Consider the following 19994-nt stretch of genomic DNA (forward strand, 5'->3'; position numbering starts at 1 on the left):
TTTCTTTTTCCTTAAATTTCACTGATAATCTACTTTGCTATTATCCTAGAAAACCCAAGAGTGTTTCCTTTCTTGTGCCAAATATGCCAAAACATCTAAATCTGTGCATAAGATCCTTCTAACAATGGTTAAATCACACCAGCTCTTATTTATGAAAAATCTTCATCTTTATTTTAACTTCCACCCCACTTAACCTAGTTATTCAAAGATTTTGAATGTAGCCATGCAGTGGCGGCACACGCCTTCAATCCCAGCAACTGGGAGGCAGAGGCAGGCAGGTTTGTGAGTCAACCTGGTCTACAGAGTGAGTTCCAGGACAGCCAAGGCTACACAGAGAAACACTGTCTCTAAAAGTAAAAGATTTTAAATGTGTGGTTTTTCTCTGTAAGTCATCATTAATATTTCCTGGTTTTTAAAAATAGCATCTACTGGTTCATTCACCTTATTCTATATGCCTAATGCCTTTCATCTAAAAAAACAAACAAACAAACAAAACAAAACAAATCTCATCCAAATCTTCCACACACTACCACATCATGTCTCTGATGTTCTTAATCACAAAAGGGTTCACGGAGCTATTTTTGCCTTCTTTCTCCCTCTCAGGAGTCCTGAATTCCTTATATTATTATAGAGATTAAAAACTGACATCAGTGTCAGTCTTAACCTCCATATAATTACATTCAGTGAGTATTTCCTGGGACAAATTTTACTAATATTATAGGTAGCATGTAGTAAAACTATCTCATTTAAAATATTGTCTCCTTCAAATGTATGACTGTCCAGACACCATTCGATTGGTTTCCTTTTTAGTCCACCCACTCCCAGTCCCCACATTGGATTCACCAGCTCTTCCTACTGTGGTTTGAAAGTGAAATGTCCTCCATAGCCTCATTTATCCTTTCACTTCATTTCCATCTGATGGCAATGTTTGGAAAGCCTATGGAATATTTCAAGAGCTGGAGCCTTGCTTGAAGAAGCATGCCATTGGTGGAGGGCTTTGAGTAAGACCCCACTTCCTGTTTGCTCCTTGCTTCCTGTGCCAGCATTCAGCTCTTGATCCTCTTTGTCTGTTACACTCACCCTTAGACGACCTTCAGACCCACGATGAGGGATGGAACACCCAGTCATTGTCTATGTCCTGGTGCATTTCCAGCCATTCATTGGCCATGTCTTGGTTCCTATATCTAAACAACAACCAAGCCTGTCCTGGTGCATATCTCCAAGTTGGATGAATATATTAGATCCATTTTATAAGATTTAAAACTTAATGCCTCAAACGTGAATGACTCTCTCCAGTGTGTTTCTTCATCTCAATAAACAGGAACTCTATGTTTACATATCACCAGCCAAGATGGCCAGGGTAGTATGGTTGCCCCTGGATAAACTAAGTGGGTCACAAAATGAAACAAAGAGACATGAATTTGGGAAGGGGTCCGTGAGGGCAATTTCGAGGCTGACCAGGGTGATAGGGAGATAATACAACGAAGGAGTTAGGGCGCTTTGGATGTATGATACACATGCATTAGGCGGGGTGGGCAATGGTGGCTTTTAATCCCTGCACTCAGGGGGCAGAGGCAGGCAGATCTCTGTGAGATTGATGCCAGCATGATCTATAGAGAAAGTCACAACCAAACCAGGGCTACACAAAGAAACCCTGTCTCAAACTAAAAATAAATAAGTATTCAAAGAAGAAATTTAAAAAAAAATTCTGGCTCAGGGCCGGAAAGATGCCTCAGTGTTTAACAGCACTTGCTGCTCTTTCAAAGGACCTGGGTTTGTTTCCCAAATCCATGCTCTGTGGTTCACAATTACCTATAATTCTATTCCAAGTAAATCTGACACCCTCTTATACACTCCACAGGCACCTGAACACATGTATACACACATACAGGGATATACACAACACACATTAAAACTCTGCCACAGACCCCAGCCAATCAACCTGGAATCATCTTTGACTTGCCCTGCTTCTTTTACATAAATTTAATTAATCATAAGGTGCTACTCAATTCATAAAACAAGAGAAGGTGGGGGTAAATATAGAAGTTGATTTGCATTAAAATAAATGCTGAGCTTACGTGACTGGAAGTGCCTCTCTGTGTTCTTCATTATCACTCTGCTGCCACGCATTGACTCTACAGCAGAGGACACAGCTGCAGAACAGTCTGGAGTAGCTAGTGCCCAGACACTGTGCACACCAATTCAGAATTATATAAGGAAAACTAAAGATCAAAGCCTGCCAGCCATACCGCAGACCCAAAGGAGACACAGACAAAAGAAAATCAGAAAGAAGTAGAAATGGCCACAAGGAGGAGACAGAGGATGAATCGACGATGGAATTTAGTTAGAAACCTGACTGTAACTGATTTGGTTTAAATAAAACATTATCAAGGTACATTCAGGAATCCTGACTCAGTTACTTATGTTGTAACCTTTTGTATGCAAATTAACTTTTCAACTCTGTGCAGTTTTGTTTTGTTTTGTTATAAACAAGACCTCAATGTGTAGTCCAGGCGGCCCCCAAACGTATTCTCCTGCTTCATTGTCTACAGCCCCCAAATTACAGGCATTCACTACCAAGTCTGTCTAACTTTATTCGTAAAGATTGCATACATATATGCCTCAGCAAAGATAACTGATTAAAAAAAAAAAAAACCTATAGAAGCAGCCATCACTTCCCCTCCCCCTCCCCCCCCTTGGCTCACAGGTGAAGTAAGTTTGAATCAATGTAGATAGTTCTTAAAATGAAAGAAGTGATGTGAAACTTGAAGAAACCAAGCCAAGCAGTTCAACTTTTTACATTCTATTACACTGATTTCTTTTCCTTCAAGGAACCGTGCGTGCTGTGCCATGTACGGTACATGCGTGTGTTCATGTGAGTATATGTACGAGAGTATGTATGCATGTATGTGCATACAGGTCAAACCCAGGGATTGGCATGCAGCATGTTCCCCTATAGCCCCCCGCCTTATTTTTTTGACCATCCTGTAGGTCCAGGATTGTCCACACTGTAGGGATGTGCCTCTCTCATGCTTGGCCTCTTCTCCACTTAGCCAAAGACCTACCCACAGCTCCTGGATTAAACTCAGGTCCTCCTGTTTGGGCAGTAGACACTTTCCCCACTGAACCACCTCCCTAGCTACCCTTCACGGCAAGATGGTGAGAGCGGAAATGCTCTGCTTTCTCTGCTTTTTTTTTTTTTATCAGTGTGCTCACCGCCCTCCACGCGCAAGCTGTGTGTCCTATTTGACCCGAGAAAACAAGACGGTGCCTGGGACGTTCACAGTGATGAAGAAATGCAGGTTTGGATAATGCATTGGTTGATTATTTCTGCAGTGCAGGTTTCACTTTGTGTTTCAGTATAGTCTGCCACGCAGCACCACTCAGAGCTCGTTGACCACAGACCCTTTACTCAATGACATCATACTTACTCAAGCTCTCATATCTCTATCCAGATGTTTTTCTTGTCTGACAATCATTCTCTATTCCTTTATACACTTTGTATTTTCGCCTTTCTTTGGAATTTTTGTCTACCCCGTTTGACTGTCAATTAACATTTTACATATATATAATTTTTAGGCACATTCCAGATTAATGTGAGGATTGCAGGTTACTGAATTTTCTTCATTTCTCTGTTATGTAACCAAGTGCTCTCTGCCTCACTTGCCTGAAAATTAGTGTAAATTCAGCCACTTTTTAAATAAAACTCACTTTTTTTTTTAAGTCCACATGTGTAAGAACCCAGGAAATTAAGAAATGAATGTTAATTATGCTTTGTTTCCCACACAGGAAATCCTGTCATTTTCCCAAAGATGATCAGCATTTCTTGTGTGTGCACAAAGTTAAAAAGCCAAAGGTGAGCTAACAATTTTAATTCTGGAGGCTGAGGGGTGAGGGGTAAGGAGTGGGGGCTCGGGGTGCAGGGAGGAGGGTTGGGGGTTGGGGGGAAGTGGATGAGAATGCACTGGTAAACTGCCTTTAACTTTGCAGTGAAAATATCTGATCATCAGCCACAAAGTAGTCATTATATTTTCAGTTGGAGACAATGTAGCAACGTACATAGTAGCAATGCCTCCTCACAGCCCCTTGCTGCTCCTGTGTCTTAGTGATTATTATCCATGAGGTTGCATCCCAACCTTCCTTTCATATCCATACCTTTCCACAGGGATCGTGAGATCTGCTCCCCACTCTTTTTCCTTAAACACAGGTGATGCATCTGGACCACAGTGAAACTTGAAAGACATCTTAATTAGCTGAAAGAATTTGAAACCTGGGGCGATGCTGCCACTTTTAAAATGAAATGTGGCCAAAGAAACCCCTCAAATTCTTAAAAAGTTTTCCATGTGTATAATCTACGTATTTAACAAATATTGACTGAGTGGTATCTCTGTGTCTTTTACCAGAACACAGTATTCTGGGGGATAAATAGCAACAAAGTAAACATGTGATCAGGAGGTGAGACACCTTGCTTAGAGTGCTGGACTGGTACTCACAAGGCTCTGGAGCTGGACCTCCAACAAAATGAAAAAGAAAAAAAGAAATTAAATGAAAAAAAAACTATATAACTATGTGTGGGTAAGGGACAAGAGTGTGAACTGCTGTGTAGTGCATTTGAGAAAGACATTATCAATGCCAAAAATAAAGATTATCTAGCCAAACTACAAGTCTGTGCTTTCAAGGGCCAGTGTTAAACTGTCTCCACGAACGCTAAGAACCCATGCCAATGTCTTGTAGATAATCAGTGTGGGTTAGCAATGTGATTGAAAGTCAATAAACACAATTCTTATAGCAGGGTTTATTAAATTCTGAAAATAGGTTAGTGTTTATTCCAAATTTGAATAAAAGAAAAATTGGAGGATGAATTTTGTTTTGTTTTGGTTTGGTTTAGTTGTTTTTTGTTGTTGTTTGTTTATTTTGCTTGTCTAATTTTTGTTACTTTTTTGGGTGAGGAAAAGAGGAGAGAAATATTCAAATGAAAATAAAAAATGTCAATGGGGGTTTTGCAGTGTGGTTAAGAAATATCTAATCATACTCTGAACTTTGCAAAAGAAAGAAGAAAAGTTTGGTTTATCTCTTTTCTTTGCACTTCTTTATTTTTTTCCTACATAGCTTTGTTTACATTTAGTGTATGTAATAGAGTAAAATTAAGACTAAGAGCTATTGGAGGATTTTAATCCTGCAGTTCTCCATATTTTTGTTGTATGATCATAACACCAAATGGTATGCTTGAAGGATAGAAGACACATAAAGGCAGATATATATTTTGTGGACTACAGATCTAGGAAGGCTAGAAGACACATAAAGGCAGATCTGTATTTTGTGAATTACAGATCTAGGAAGGCTAGAAGACACATAAAGGCAGATATGTATTTTGTGGACTACAGATCTAGAGAGAAGAAGGCTGTGGCTGGAGTAACTGAGGAATCAAACAGTAGTGACAAATTACAATGAGAAAGAAAAACAGAACCAACAGAAATATCTTAGCCCAGCCTTAGGAAGGGGTATTATTCTATACTCTGAGGCTCCAGATTACCCACCCAGATGTGTCTTCTAATACTAAATGATTCTGTGACCTGTAGTATAAAGCAAGCCTGGACTCTTGGTGGTTCACAAGAATAAGTAGGACTCTTTAATAATTAATCCAGATGCATGAGACTCAGAAAATGTGGAAACATAAACAAAGCAAGGTAATTATTATGTTTAATTAGTTCTTTTTTTTTGATTCTTGATATTTTTATTAAATATTTTTAGATACACATTTCTATTATTACACAAATATACAGTAAAATACCTACAGCAAGAAGAACCATGAAAAAATCAGGAATTATATATATGTTACATTCATAGTGTTTTGGCTATTTGTATTTGGCAGCCTTGAAGAAAACATCTTTTCTATCTTGGTGAGTCTAAAATTCTGATGGTTTACACTAGTTAATAAGAAAAATGTACCATTATTCCCTATGTCCTTGGAGCTCTCAGTCATGCATTCAATTTAATTCACTCAATTAGATTTTCTAGTGGAATTAATTTTATTTCTAAGAAAATGGAGTAAAGCTTTTTTGGAAAAGATGTCTTTAGAATTATAAGCTCTGTGCACCCTTTTCTCTTCATTAAGCTGAAATTCTTTCAATTTTACATTGTATTGTTTTTGTATATAATTAAGTAAAAAGAAAAACAGTGAAACAAGGCCATAGGGGAAGAAAACCTCTTTGAACTCAGTTTGTAAATAGATACGGGTAAAGGAAGGAAGAGGTCAAACTGAGGTCAGACTTTGCTGGAAAACTGGGTTATCACTCTGCCAGGAAGAGCAAGAGTCTTGCGCTGAGGTAGGAGCTGTGCAAAGAAACAGCAGCTGTAGGGTGAATAGTCTGCTGGCTTTGGGAAATCATTTGAGGTGCTTGAGGTGTGAGAGAAAGAAAGAAAGAAAGAAAGAAAGAAAGAAAGAAAGAAAGAAAGAAAGGCAGGCAGAATCCTTTTAGGATGGTGACAAAGCACTCAGAATGAAGTAGAGAGCAAGGAGAAAAAGAAATAAAGCCACGTAAAAGAAACCAAGGGGAGCACAGGTAAGCAAAGCTGCCACCAGGGCCTGGATGGTCCCACGCTAAAGTGTGGAAACTGGATTCTCTTAACAGAGCAACAGGGCAGTGAGGCAGTTACTCCTAAGACAAATGCCAAGTGCCACAGGCTTTGAAGGAGATTTGCTTTACTGGCCATGTGCGAACTTAATGACAAGAGAAGTCACACCCAAACCAATATTCCCATAATAATCACCTTGACTAGCTAGCTCTGTGTGGTGCTCCTGTAGCTGCTGTCAGCATAAGCCAGTGTAATTATTTAAAGGCAATTTCTATAATTGAATGATGGAGTACATATTATGTTATGATTAAAAGGAAACAAGCACCCCCTCTCCTGTAAAAAGCTTTTTTGGCTGAGCAAAACCACACTCGAAATTAAAGAGTGCAATTAAAATTTACGTTTTTTAAGTGCAAGAAATTAATTTTTAAAGTACAAATACCTAAGAAAAATATATTGTCACGAGTTACACATTTACTTGATTCTTTTTTCCTTCGGTGTCCAAGACTAAGTAATCTGAGGTTCATCTTATGAGCAGTCTTCAATTTTCTTTTAGATCAAATGACTTACGTTTGATGCAAAATATTTGAGTAAATTTTGGGCCACAGTGAGGAGTGGTCCATTCTAATGTCGGATTATAAGCATCTAATTTAGCACCAGATCTAATCAAATGATAATTAGATTTGAAGTCATAATATATGCTATATATCTACTGGTATTTTTACCCATGAGTTTTTATAAGGAATCAGTCCACGTAAATGATATTTTTTGAGCTCTCCTAGGGTTAAGATGAAGCGTGAACTTTTGTTCTTTGACAGGATACTCCCATTGGAACATCCCTTCACTCCGAGTTGAAGATAAGAAAGCAGGAAATGAGCCCCACATCTACTCTTTCCCCACAAGTTATTATTATTTTTGTTTTTAGGTTCAAGTCCACATATCTCCGAACACCCATGAAAGGGCTTCCTGGAAAATAAGACAAAACAAAAGAAAACCCAAGTGCCCGATACACATGGCTCCGCACCACCGGGAGAGGAGGATCCCATGCTGACAGGCACTAAAATTATAAGAGTGACAGTGGGGTGAATTCTGCAGAAGTCGCGGAGCTCTGAGCTCACTTGCAGTCCGAGGGGAGCCATGCAGGATGAAGATGGGTATATCACCTTAAACACCAAGTCCCGAAAGCCAGCTCCCAGCTCAGGTAAGAAGGGTCATTCAGCAATTTGGGCACCAGTGAAATAGGACACCCCTACTCTCTGTCTCTCTCCTAGTGACAGGGTCCTTAAATTTACCTGTGCTTTCCTGAATGATATTCTTTTTCTAACACGTGTAGATGGGATCCACAGAGGCCTCTGCTGACGTAGTTAGAATGCAGTAAAGACAGAAAAAGGGGCATCGTACTAGGACTATCAGAATGTAATGCTGCGGGCTTAGAGGATAGTATGACAAAGAGACATTTGAAAACTGAAATGTCTGACAAACGGCTTCACATTTTAAATTCTATTGGCCATTCATATAATAGGAATTGGGCATGAGTAGTCCCTGAATACATTTGTTGCATGACTCACTTAGAAAAAAAATGAAGTTTTTTTTTTTTTTTTTTTTTTTTTTTATGCTCTAGAGGGAAATATTTTATGATCTGAAATCTTTTCTTTCTTTTCTGTTTAAAAGGATATAAAATCATTGCCTTATAATGTTGTTCAGTATGTAAACACTTTTTAAGTAAACATTTATGTAATACAAAAAATAAAACATTTTTCTTAGCCTTTAAAAAAAAAATCAAATTTCTGACCACCAAAAGATATAATTCTTCACTAGTTGTCTATGAAAATAATTGTTGATGTGGAATGTGGGTGCAAAAAAAAAAAAAAACCAAGAACCCCAAATACATGTAGCCTTGGCAGACAGTTATATTTTAGAATGGACAGAGAATTCTCTATGGGAAATGGAGATGGATGAATGGTGTAAAGTAGGCAAATTTCATTGAGGATGCTCACCAAAGGAATGCAGGCAAGATTTCCACCAATACTGGTTGTGGTACTTTTAGTTCTTCTCTCTCTCTCTCTCTCTCTCTCTCTCTCTCTCTCTCTCTCTCTCTCGTCGTGTGTGTGTGTGTGTGTGTGTGTGTGTGTGTGTGTGTGTGTGTGTGTAAGCAGGTGTACATGTGCCGTGGTGCCCATGCAATACTCAGAGGACAGCTTTCAGAAGTTGGCTCCTTCTTTCCACTCTGTATTCTAGGAATCAAACCCAGGCTGTTGCGCTTATAGCACTTTATTTTCTAAGCCATCTCACTAGCCTGAGTTTTGCTGGGTTTTGAGTCAGGGTCTCATGTAGCCTAGACTGGCACTGGATTTGCTCTGCAGCCAAGGTTGGCTTTGAACTCCTGATCCTCCTGCCTCCATGTTCCAGGTATTGGTAAGTTTGTTCTCTTCACAATGCTGTTTATGATACTCGAAAAATCCTGAGAAGCACAGGGTGGCCTGACGGTCTCCTCCTTCATGTCTTTATTGTGCTCCCTCCCACAGCTGATTCTGCCTCTTCCTGGTGGCGTGTGGTGGCTTTAATTCTGTTGATCTCATCCATGGGGCTGGTTGTTGGGCTCGTGGCTCTGGGGATCATGTGTAAGTATTGGCTCCTTGCCAGTGTTTTGATCTGAGGAAAGCAATACCCGAGAGTTCCTGGTGTATTGTGTTATACCACACTTCCTGTCTCTGTTCATCTCTTTGTCACCTACTCTGATTGTCCTGGACAGTGCTATTCAGAAGGGATAGTTCCCCAGGCTGATTTGAATCACTTTTAACTTTTCCTTAGTTAAAATTACTTTCAGAATGTACCGCTGGCATTTACGATATAGATCGAAGCTATCTTTCCTTCTCCATGTCTGCATTGCTTACTCTGCCGCCCAGGCAATCTAGACCTTTCCTAATTTCCTTAATAAAGCCTCTGTCTTCCTGTGTGAAATCTTGTTTGTTCTAGTCTCTATACTTAAAAATCTCTTTCATCTCATTTTGTTTACTGACATATTGGTTTTTTGTTCATGAATATCTAATCATAAGACTTTGTAAGGTCATGCTATAATTTGTGTTGCAAATTTGTTTATTTTCCTGTTTTTAGTATATTTTAGAAGCCTTTAGTCCTTATATTGTGTTTACATGAATATAAAAGTATTTTAAACACAAGATATACTATGCATTTTTTCATGTTTTAGTTACTATATTATGTTTCAATTTAAAATGTTTCATAAAGAATAAAAAACCACGCAGAAAAATTAACCAGACTTAAAGCCTAAGCATATCAATGAACTTCTATAGGAGTGTTTCTTAACCTTGTAATGGCGCAACTCTTTAATAAAAACCCTGTCTCAAAAAACCAAAAAACAAAAAACTATTTTTATTGCTACTTCATAAATGTAATTTTTGCTACTTTTATACATTATAATGCAAATATCTGATTTCAGAATATCTAATATGCTTCCCCTGTAAAACGGTCCTTAGACCTGAGAGGTCATGACCTACAGGTTAAGAACCGCTCTTCTATACAGTTAGAAAAGCCATCTGAAGGTACATTTTAAAAAATGAACTGAGTCAGTGTTGTATGTACAGAACATAATCAAAGCCGCAAGGTTTCTCATGTCTGTAAGACCTGCTTAGAAACTTGTGCAGGAAATATCGGAACAGCGTCTCCAGTCACGTGTTCTTGCCTCAGGACTTTCTCATCACCAGTCAATTCACATGCTCTTTGGTGCTGCCCTATATATATTTCCGTTTCGGTATTCATTGCTTTTTGTGTATCCCGTGGACTCTTCAGCGACTGGCAGGTTTATAGAGATGAAAGCTCACTGAAGAATCCTTCCATCCCCTTTCTGACCTTGAGACTCAGGTATAATTTAGCTCATCTCTCCATCTAGCAGTCACAGAGCAAAAGTACCTCCTAGCCGAGAAGGAAAATCTCTCAGCCGCTATGCAACAACTGGTCAAGAAAATATGCCAAGAGTTGATTAAACAAGGCGAGCTCCAGACAAAGAGCACTTTTGGTAAGTCTGGCTTGGAAACTTGATCTTACCAAGCCCTTCGCGTCCGTCATGGTAACTGGGGAGAGACCCACCAGAGCGGGAACACTGCATGTGGGGAAAGCTTTGGCCACACTTTTACAGCCCCACACTCACTGTCCCTTTCAGAGCACAAGTGCAGCCCCTGTGCCACAAAGTGGCGATACCATGGAGATAGTTGCTACGGGTTCTTCAGGCATAACCTAACGTGGGAAGAGAGCAAGCAGTACTGCGCTGAGCAGAACGCAACTCTTGTGAAGACCGCCAGCCAGAGCACTGTGGTAAGGAGGGGCCTGTGCCAACCATTTGGGAACTCTGAAGAGAAAGATCTCAGGAGAAACATTGAATCTGCTTTAAGTTTCCCTGTGTTTCTTTATAGCTTGCACTTTGTGGACCTCTGAGAAATTTGGGAAGCTTGGTAACAAATACAGACCTTAAATATCCAATCCCATCACATCCCCAAAATATCACTAGAGTGTTTGGGTGAGATTGGATTGTGTGTGTACCACCCTAACGGAGAAAGTGGACACTAATCCGACAGGCTGAGTCAGCCTGGGATGCTTCCATCACACCTACTCTAGTTTGCACGATTTTCCGCCCCTGGTTGCAAGCCCAGGTTCACAGAGAACTTTAAAGATTAAATTAGCTAAATAAATTTACTGTCAAAACAGGAGAGTGTAGAAACATGTCAACTCCATTATAAAGAGATCAACGGGAGACGTGAAACGTACCCTGCCTCTCATCGCCCCAGGCCGATAGCTCTAGGAAATCTGCAATGTAACAAAGGGATAGTATCAGTTTTTTGAGACGAAATTAAAGTTAAATATTGGTTGGGTTTTTTCCATTAAGTCATACAGAGAAGCAATGTGAACAGTATACATATATGTCTATGTGATAGGTTTTAACAAAAAGATCAATTAAGGGATCAATCGAAAGGTGGTGGGTGGCTCACGCTTTAGGTAAATGAGACTCACACACATCTCTTGTGGAGTGTTATTCTGAGTGTCACATGTCGTCCACAAGCTCAAACAAAATGTTAATGTTGCTGTTGTTGTTGTTGTTGCTTTCCAAGAGTGGATTCTTATCTGTTCTTCCGGGATGCACGAGGGCATAATTAACATATAACTTCCTTTTGCTATTCTTTCCAAGAGAATGATTGCTCATTCACCTAATAGTCAGTCTATATATCCCGGAACCACTGCAGGACCTGAATCTATGTACTTATTAAAACTGAAACCTCTTCATTCCTTAACTTAAAAAAGAAAGTAAATTATAACCAGGAAGGGAAAAGTAAGCCAGAGACAGATACAGTGGGGCATGCTTATGAAGTCATAGCTGAGGCTAGGACGACTCGTTTGAGGCCAGCCTAGGCTACACAGTGAGAACTATCTAAAAGTAGAAAGCATAGAAAAATGTAAACTGGGAACGGTGAATAAAGTTACTTACTAACAACTTTGAGAAAGATGTCTATAGATCTTTTTATTCATCCAACTATAACAAATGAACGTTTTCATGTATAGGGCAACCAGTAAAATCTAAGACCTTAATTTCAGGGATTGTGGCGTTTATAAACAACATATGGTTGTTGTATCTACCCCCATTTAAATATTATTTAGATGTCTCAAATCTTCAATTGGCAGGAAATATAAACACACTTTATAAGCATCCTAGGAAAACTAGAATATCACTGTTTAATATAGTTTCTCATGTTCTCTGTACATTTTTAACATCTCAAAACAACTGAGATCTTTGACGTGAAACATAACCCATTAGTACCAACACAGATGCATAATTCCAGTTGTTTGCCTGAGGCTGTGAAACTGTGTATCGGTCATCACACAGTGCTGTGGCGGCACTTGCCATTGTATGGATGTTTGTTTGCAACAGGAATACATCAAAGACAGAGTTGCGTCCGACCGTTGGATTGGATTATCACGCCAGAACTCTAGGAATAACTGGATGTGGGAAGATAGCTCAATTCTTAACAAGAATATGTAAGTCCCTGGAAGCTCAGCTAGAAGCATTACCCAAAGCTCTGACTCCCACATCCTTCTTGATGAACACAAATTGCCTGAAAGTTGAGGTGTCTCTCTACCCTACTGTGGGTTGTAGCTGCCAGTCATGTGTCCTCTATTCCTAACCAGAGAGCACTGGTGGGCAGCGCTACTCTCTCCTCCCTCTCTTCCTCTTATGTAACTAATGATTCATTTTTATTACCAGTATATCCCCTATTCATTTCCATGAAATCTCCATCTCTCTCTCTGTAACTGGATCTGATTCTTTTTGTGGTTTGGCAATACATTTATTTCTTTTGTTATTTAACAGTTGAAATGATTACCATTAGGGTTACATTCAGTATGTTTCAGTTCTATGGGTCTCCATAAGTCAGGTACAATGTAAATTAAAAGGAAATTGTAATTCATACAATAAGGCTCCACTCTTCTAATGCCATTGTAAACAAATGACCTCATTTAATATGGCTGTCTCTTTTTAAATTTTAAAATTTTAAAATTTATTTGCTGTATGAGAGAGAGAGAATATTCACATGCCACAGTGTATGTTGGTAAGTCAGAGGAAAACTTAGAGGAGTTTTTCTCCTTTCATCATGTGGTTCCTGGAAATCAAATACAAGACAGCGAACTTGGCAACTAGCAGCTTTACCTACTGAGCCAACTTGCTAGACCCCAGTATGGCCCTTTAATCACTAATTTCAACGTCTTTTATTTGTCCTACAAAACACTACATTCTCTTTGTCCATAACTTATGGCCAAAGGTTATACAATTCTATTTAAATAACCAAGTAAGCCAACAGGTGTTTATTGTACATGTTGAATAGCAAATCACACAAACCTCCTGCAAACCCTGGCTTGTATCTCTTATTGAGTACTGGCTTGCTCTCAATATTGCAGGAGATGTGTGTTCTCACTAAATTCTCAAGAATCCAAATTCCCCTTTTCCTCCTAGGCTCCATGACTAACTCTTGCATGTTGGTCAAGTCCAGTTGAAGGCTGCTTCCTTATTGAGATCAACTATAATGGCGCACACCAAATCATGTCCCTTTCAGCACGCAGCTGCTCCGTTGTCTCTTTCTGCCATTTTCCTGTCTGCTTATCTGTGTCTTACCAATTTCTCCTCACTGGAATTTGGGATAGAGTGTGGCTTTTCTCTTCTTCAATCATTTGATCACTAGTTGGTATCTTTGGTTAGCTTTCTAGTAGGCTAAGCATATTTTCCTTGTCTTTCATTATAAACACTGATTAGGAGAATAGAGGCGAACTTGCAGACGATAGTCTGGAGCAAATTATTACCCAGTGCTGTTACATCTCAGCTCTATAGTATTTAGCCACCTGACCTTTCCTTGAGAGTTGTCTTGTGTTGCGCAGCTGGTAGCTGCCTTTATAAGAACTTCCCACTTCCTCTTTGCCGACGTCCAACCTCCTTTTTTTCAATACTGGCCCCAAATGAATTGTAGATAACGCTCTACTTAGCTTGCTAGGTCATGAGGTGCCTCTTCCTCTGGACTCCCATGTAATTATTTCTTCTTGTATTCAATTGTTATTGGGCTTTTTATGTGCACAGACTGCATACTTACGAGTAGACAGGGAGTTTCTCAAAGATGAGACTTCTGTTTCTTTCCTCACCCCAAGCCTCTGGTTTGACCAACAAAACATGTGTGTCCCTTGCTTTCTTATCTATGTGTACCTCTGAAGAACATACGGTCTGTATTTTTTCACTTATAGGGTTGATATTTCTGGAAATACGAAAGAAAATATGAATTGTGCTTATCTTCATAATGGAAAAATCAACCCGGCTTCCTGTAAGGACAGGCATTATTTTATATGCGAGAGAAAGGCTGGCATGACAAGAGCGGACCAACTGTTTTAAGGCAGAAGGATGCACAGGCTCTCAGATAAGTGCTCGATCGTGTAATTAAAGATCTGGACAAACGAATTCTGCAGTCATAAAACTGCTTATTTTTTTTCTTATATCATCTTTTTATCATATGTCTGATTCTTTTTCTGAATATTAAAAAAAAAAAACCAGCATGAGAGTGGATCACTAGCTTTTCAGTGTTTTGCTTTCCGTTATCTTTCTTTTTATCCCCCATTCCTAATTTTCTTAGCATGCTGCAATCCACCTCAACTTCAAATATACATGTATTAAATTAAAATTAGGTAAAGGCACAAGTGACTTAACAAAATGCAAAATATTTAGGCTAAGAAAGACATCATGGCAAAGTAGAAATAATATAGATTGGAATATGTACAATGGTTTAAATAGTATGACCCAGGCCAGGAGTGGTGGTACATGCCTTTAATCCCAACACTTGGGAGGCAGAGGCAGGCGGATTGCTGTGAATTCAAGGCCAGCCTGGTGTACAAAATGAGTCCTGGACAGCCAAGGCTACACAGAGAAACCCTGTCTCGAAACCCCGCCTCATTAAAAAAATAAATATTATGACCCTTAAATAGCAATCATGAACCAATCCTCTATCTATCTATTCATTTATTTTTTGAGAAAGGAACTCTATCTGTCCTGGAACTCACTATATAGATCAGGTGTTTTCCTCTGCATTCCAAATGCTGAGATTAAAGGCATGTGCCTGGCTCATGAGGCAATTTTGTATTGTTTGGGGGTTGAAGGATAAACCAAATGTGTATGTATGTATGTGTGTATGTGTATATATGTGTGTATACATATATGATTGTGAAAATGCTAAATAAATATGAACTATATGAAAACATATGAAGTATATTTTATATAATTATATGAAAATCCAAAACAAAGTCAAATGAGATGATATTGCCCTATTTTATATACCTCACCAAAACTAAACCGCAGAGGAAGGGAATAGCAATAAAGCTGTGATCTGAATAAATTAATTACATAGTAAAAATAAATAAATAAATAAAAGAAAATTTCTGAGTACTAACTATACCAGAAACTCCATGAAAACAGGCCCCATTATTTCATTGTTCGTTGTCTGGGGCCAGCATCAAGCACATCCCTGAATCATGGGAAACCATGTGTGTTTCACCCCGAGAGACAATGACTCCCAGTCCCTAGTTCAGCCCTCTTCACAGTCAACAGTGGTCACCTTCTGTACAATACAAGGAAACTCAATTTGCGAGAGGCCTCACAGGGTTTGTAAAACCACAGAATATTTCTTGACAAAGCAGAGTGCCCAGAAGGCAGAAGAAGAAGCAGACATGTTTTATCTGGTTCTTTTTTCCTGACAGTTCTATGTTTGGAGTTTGCTGAATAACCCAGAAGTTATTTATAGGGTCTGTGCACAGGCACCTCTAACAGGATAAGAGGAAAAAGTCATACTTTCTACCCGCTCTGGCCCTCACAGCTTCTTTTATTTAACTATAGAGAAAGCAGGATCATGAATACAGTTCATCTCAGCTGAGGTCTTTGTGGAAACTGAACGTTCAAGCACAAACATAGATGAAATTCAGAAGGTTGGAAAGATATGGAAATCTTCATTTTTAACACGCACTCCCCATGACCCTGTTGTAGGCAGTCTACTCTTGGTATCTTTCCATAAACATGACTTTAGCACTTACTCCCTGTATGGTTTGGGGAAAGAAGGCTTAGTCTCTTTTACACTGCTTCCTCGCCTATTCAGTGGACCCATGACCCTATCTAGAAAACACCTGTGATGAACTCTGATGCAATTATATAAAATATTGATCAGAGCATCAACTGTGTGATACTCGAAGATGTTAGTCTTACAGCTCTGTACGTGAGGTGCACCTTGGTTTATTTTAAACTGTCCATAAGGAGTAGATTTCTGAGCTACTGGAAAAAAAACCAGAATTTTTTTAGGCTTTTAAATTTTAAATTCCAAGATCTTGGCCTTGCAAGATACAAAGCCTTGGCTTTTCCTCGTTTTCCTTGGAGCTGGGGATTCAGGGATGAACTTCTTGTGTGGAACTATTTTTCAGAACTATTATTATTTCTATTAGTTAGTTCTAATAATGAACTGTTAGTTCTATTGGTCTATTTGCAGAATTGTGATTAGTTCCAAGAGGGAACTAATACTAAGGAACTACGCCAACCTCAAAGTTATGCCTGGACTTCAGTGGTTTTCATCTCTTCAGCGTGGGGAGTGACATATTTATATACTACTACAAGACACACAGGTTTAGAGTGATTGTATTCAATGCTCAGAGAAACACACGTGGAAAGTGAAAGCAACCAAACTGTACCCACAAAGCCTCTTTCCCCCTTGTGCCCATGCCTCAAGCATCTGGTGAAATGAGAACAAACCAGATTCTAGGGTCAGGGGCTCCATTCCCAACACTCTGCCTGGCACGAGCTGAATGGATTTCTGTGTGCTCCCCGTTATAGCTAGCTTACCCTTCCGCTTCACAGAGCTGTAGTGAGGAAGAAATGCCTGTCATCTGGCTTTAAAGTAGTTGTCAGGAACTCAATGAAGGATGAACAGTAAGTATTAAAAAAAAAAAAACAAGAGCTGCAGCACCAAATGGATCTTCTGTTGGAAGAAACCAATCGCTCCCTCCCAGAAATCTCTCAGAGAGTGAATTGCCCTGCGAAATGGTGGATCTACCCAAGTGTGGGTTTTCGGTGCTGATGAAATGAGAAGAGAAACTGGAAACGAGCAGCAGCTGATGAAGTTCTGGCCCCTGAGGTTAGTTGCAATATTGTTTGGTGTTGTGCTTTCTTCCTCTTTTCTCCTCCTGGTAGAGCTTAGCATGTCCTCACTATCTGGAATTGAGTCACCCAGTTTTCATGTCAGAATGTGCCAGTTGTTTTTCTCCTTAACAACCCCACCATCTATTCCTTGTGTCTCAGGAAGCTAAACTCAAATAAATACATATTCTGGACAAACTCAGCCTCTTGAGATACATTTCAAGTCTCAATGAGAGAATGTATCACATTTGCCAAGCCCAGTGCCCTTTACTCACTCCTCCTCCATGAAGTATAATTCCAATTACCTAAATGTCTTGGTTGGTAAAGCCTGATGTGCTTTCCTGCCCTTGGATCTGGTGAGGCAGACTACCAAGTCCCAGTGAGCACCCTCCTTTGTGTTTTAGGCCGTGGGGTAATTTCGGCTCTGCAGTGCATGTTTCGTCACCACTCCCCTTTGGCTCTTCTATTAACCATTTCCAAAATGGTAGTTTTCTTCTTGAGTTCCCTTACATTATCTCCTGAGTGTGCCATTTGTGATGAAGAATCATTGATCCGGTGAGGTTCTAAAATAAAAAGAGAACATGCAATTCTGCAAGTTGTATGAGCTATAAATTATTAAGAAAGGGCCTTTGGACATAAGGACAAGTGGCCTAGAGGTAAAATAATGTCTCAGTGCCACTGCTGTAGTAGTTACAGGATGTGATGAAAGTGGACATCTAGCCACTAAATAATTGATTACTTCTCCAAGAGTAAAGTCATCTCTGCATGCCACTGCCCAAACAAACCCAATCTTCATGTCCAGTATGCAAATGTGATTCACAACACTTTGAGGTTATGGATTTCAAGAAGAAAGTGTGGGCTTTACATCTTTTTTTTTTTTTTTTTTTTCCATCATGGCTCTAATGTTCCAGCAGATGGAAGAAACCCAGGCCACTTTTGGGACAAAGCTCTCCATCAACCAGGATTCCTGGGAACAAATTACGAGGGAGACCTAAACCTTTATAGTGTTGACTGGCCTTTTGAAACTTACTGATCTTAGCAGTCAGTATTGCCCTAATCAATAGACTGTTTGGAAATGAATTTAGGGATGAAATTTCTTCCAAGCTTTCTTATTTGAAACTCCAAAAGCTATGCACAGATTGGTTTGCCTAGATTCGACTGTGTCTATCTTTATTCCCTGGTTAATCTTTGTGTACACTTGATAGAAATTCACCCTATGTATGTCATCTTCAGCATCTGCTACCATGTGGAAATCTGAGCACCAGTATAGTTTCACCATAGCCATTTTGAGTTCAGTACATTCACGTTTCTTCCTTTGTGGATTGTGTTTCAGTTCCAGCTTTAAAAGTTCCACTGTCTGGATGATGCCACACCTACCCTGCACCTTAATCCCCAGTGTATTTCACCACTGTGGACAAGTAGATGGTTCCATTTCCTGTTCTGCCTTACTCCTTACCACAAGAGTTCTTTGTGCCAGGCTCCTATGTAGACTGCTTTGTCTCTGCGCTCACCTTCAGCATGCACGAGGAAGAAATATATACCTCTCTTCAGTGGGACAGTCCAACCTCAGAGGCCTCTCAGAAGTGTCTGTCTCCTAGCAAAAGCTCAGGTAATAAAATGGAAATGCATAGTGGAAAACTAGAATTTTTTCTGTTGTTCTGCGATGAACATAAGGTGTTTCTTCTAATCTGTGGTAACTTCATTAGACTCTTCTAGTACGCTGGTTATGGTCAGTGACATAGAGGAGTGAGTTAAGTAAGGCTTTACCAACCAAGACATTTAAAATTTGAAAAAAGTAAAAGATAGACAATTTAAATCACTTTAGTTTTTTAATAAAACAATGAATTATCTGACAAATACTAAGAAATGTAGAAAAATTGGAAAAAATAGAAAAAAATTATGCTGATGCAGTTATGTTTTCACTGTTTAATACCTGTTTCTACATTTTATGCTACTTTCTATTTTTAAAATTCTACAGCACAAAATATTTTCAAATAAATTAGTTTTATGTATTTTTTGTCACTTCTTTAATTCATCAACTAGATGTCATGCATAATATCATACAACATATAATTGAATGGGCTTTGAAAGTGTTTTCTTATATTTTTCTGAGTAATTACATTGTTTAGTTATTTAATTCTGACTTGTTACAAATTAATTAGGTGAAGCTAGCTTTCCCATCTCAGATCTCTAATATAATAATACCTTTATAATCTCTTTTGTCACATAAAGCACCATTTCAAGGTCCCAGGGATGACCCAGAATCATCACAGGCAAGACATTATCTGACTTATCAGAATATGTAAGGATAAGCCTTATTTTTATTAGTATGAAGAATTAATAAGCCACACCATTCATTTTACCCCCGGGAATAGTTGTAAAATTAGCTGGAATTTTTTGTTCATTTTCTAAAAATACTTTAATCAATCATGTCCAACAGATGTTAAAAACAGATAGGATAGTCTCTCTCTCTCTCTCTCTCTCTCTCTCTCTCTCTCTCTGTAGGAGAGACATGATATTAAGAATTCAAGGTTGTCTGGTTGGTATAATTGAGATATTTGAAAAAGACTAGATAGGTAGGTAGGTAGATAAATGATAGATAGATGATAGCTAAATAGCTAGATAGATAGATGTAATTGCTTATTAAAACCATATTATTATACATTAGGATTGGAGAGAGATGCTATTAAATCTATTAGATTCGGTATTTTCC

General features: G+C 39.0%; 1 protein-coding gene across 1 annotated transcript; it reads left to right on the forward strand.

Annotated features, from left to right (window-relative positions):
* Positions 1-7710: 7710 nt before the first annotated feature.
* On the forward strand, positions 7711-14535 carry Clec1b (C-type lectin domain family 1 member B). Its single transcript, XM_051155671.1, has 6 exons — positions 7711-7774; positions 9048-9194; positions 10481-10606; positions 10751-10902; positions 12509-12615; positions 14362-14535. Exons 1-6 carry the CDS (start codon positions 7711-7713, stop codon positions 14504-14506), a joined length of 741 nt encoding a protein of 246 aa, XP_051011628.1. The 3' UTR covers positions 14507-14535.
* The last annotated feature ends 5459 nt before the right edge of the window (positions 14536-19994 follow it).

The sequence above is a fragment of the Acomys russatus genome, chromosome 13 (genome assembly GCF_903995435.1).
Source record: "Acomys russatus chromosome 13, mAcoRus1.1, whole genome shotgun sequence".
Taxonomy (NCBI): domain Eukaryota; kingdom Metazoa; phylum Chordata; class Mammalia; order Rodentia; family Muridae; genus Acomys; species Acomys russatus.

What these genes read in the sequence shown, in the direction of transcription:
- Clec1b (XM_051155671.1), top strand. Translation starts at nt 7,711, where the DNA reads ATGCAGGATGAAGATGGGTATATCACCTTAAACACCAAGTCCCGAAAG. An exon ending in AAAGCCAGCTCCCAGCTCAG is followed by an intron (nt 7,775 to 9,047) that starts GTAAGAAGGGTC and finishes TGAGAAGCACAG; the next exon opens with GGTGGCCTGACGGTCTCCTC. An exon ending in CCGCCAGCCAGAGCACTGTG is followed by an intron (nt 10,903 to 12,508) that starts GTAAGGAGGGGC and finishes TGTTTGCAACAG; the next exon opens with GAATACATCAAAGACAGAGT.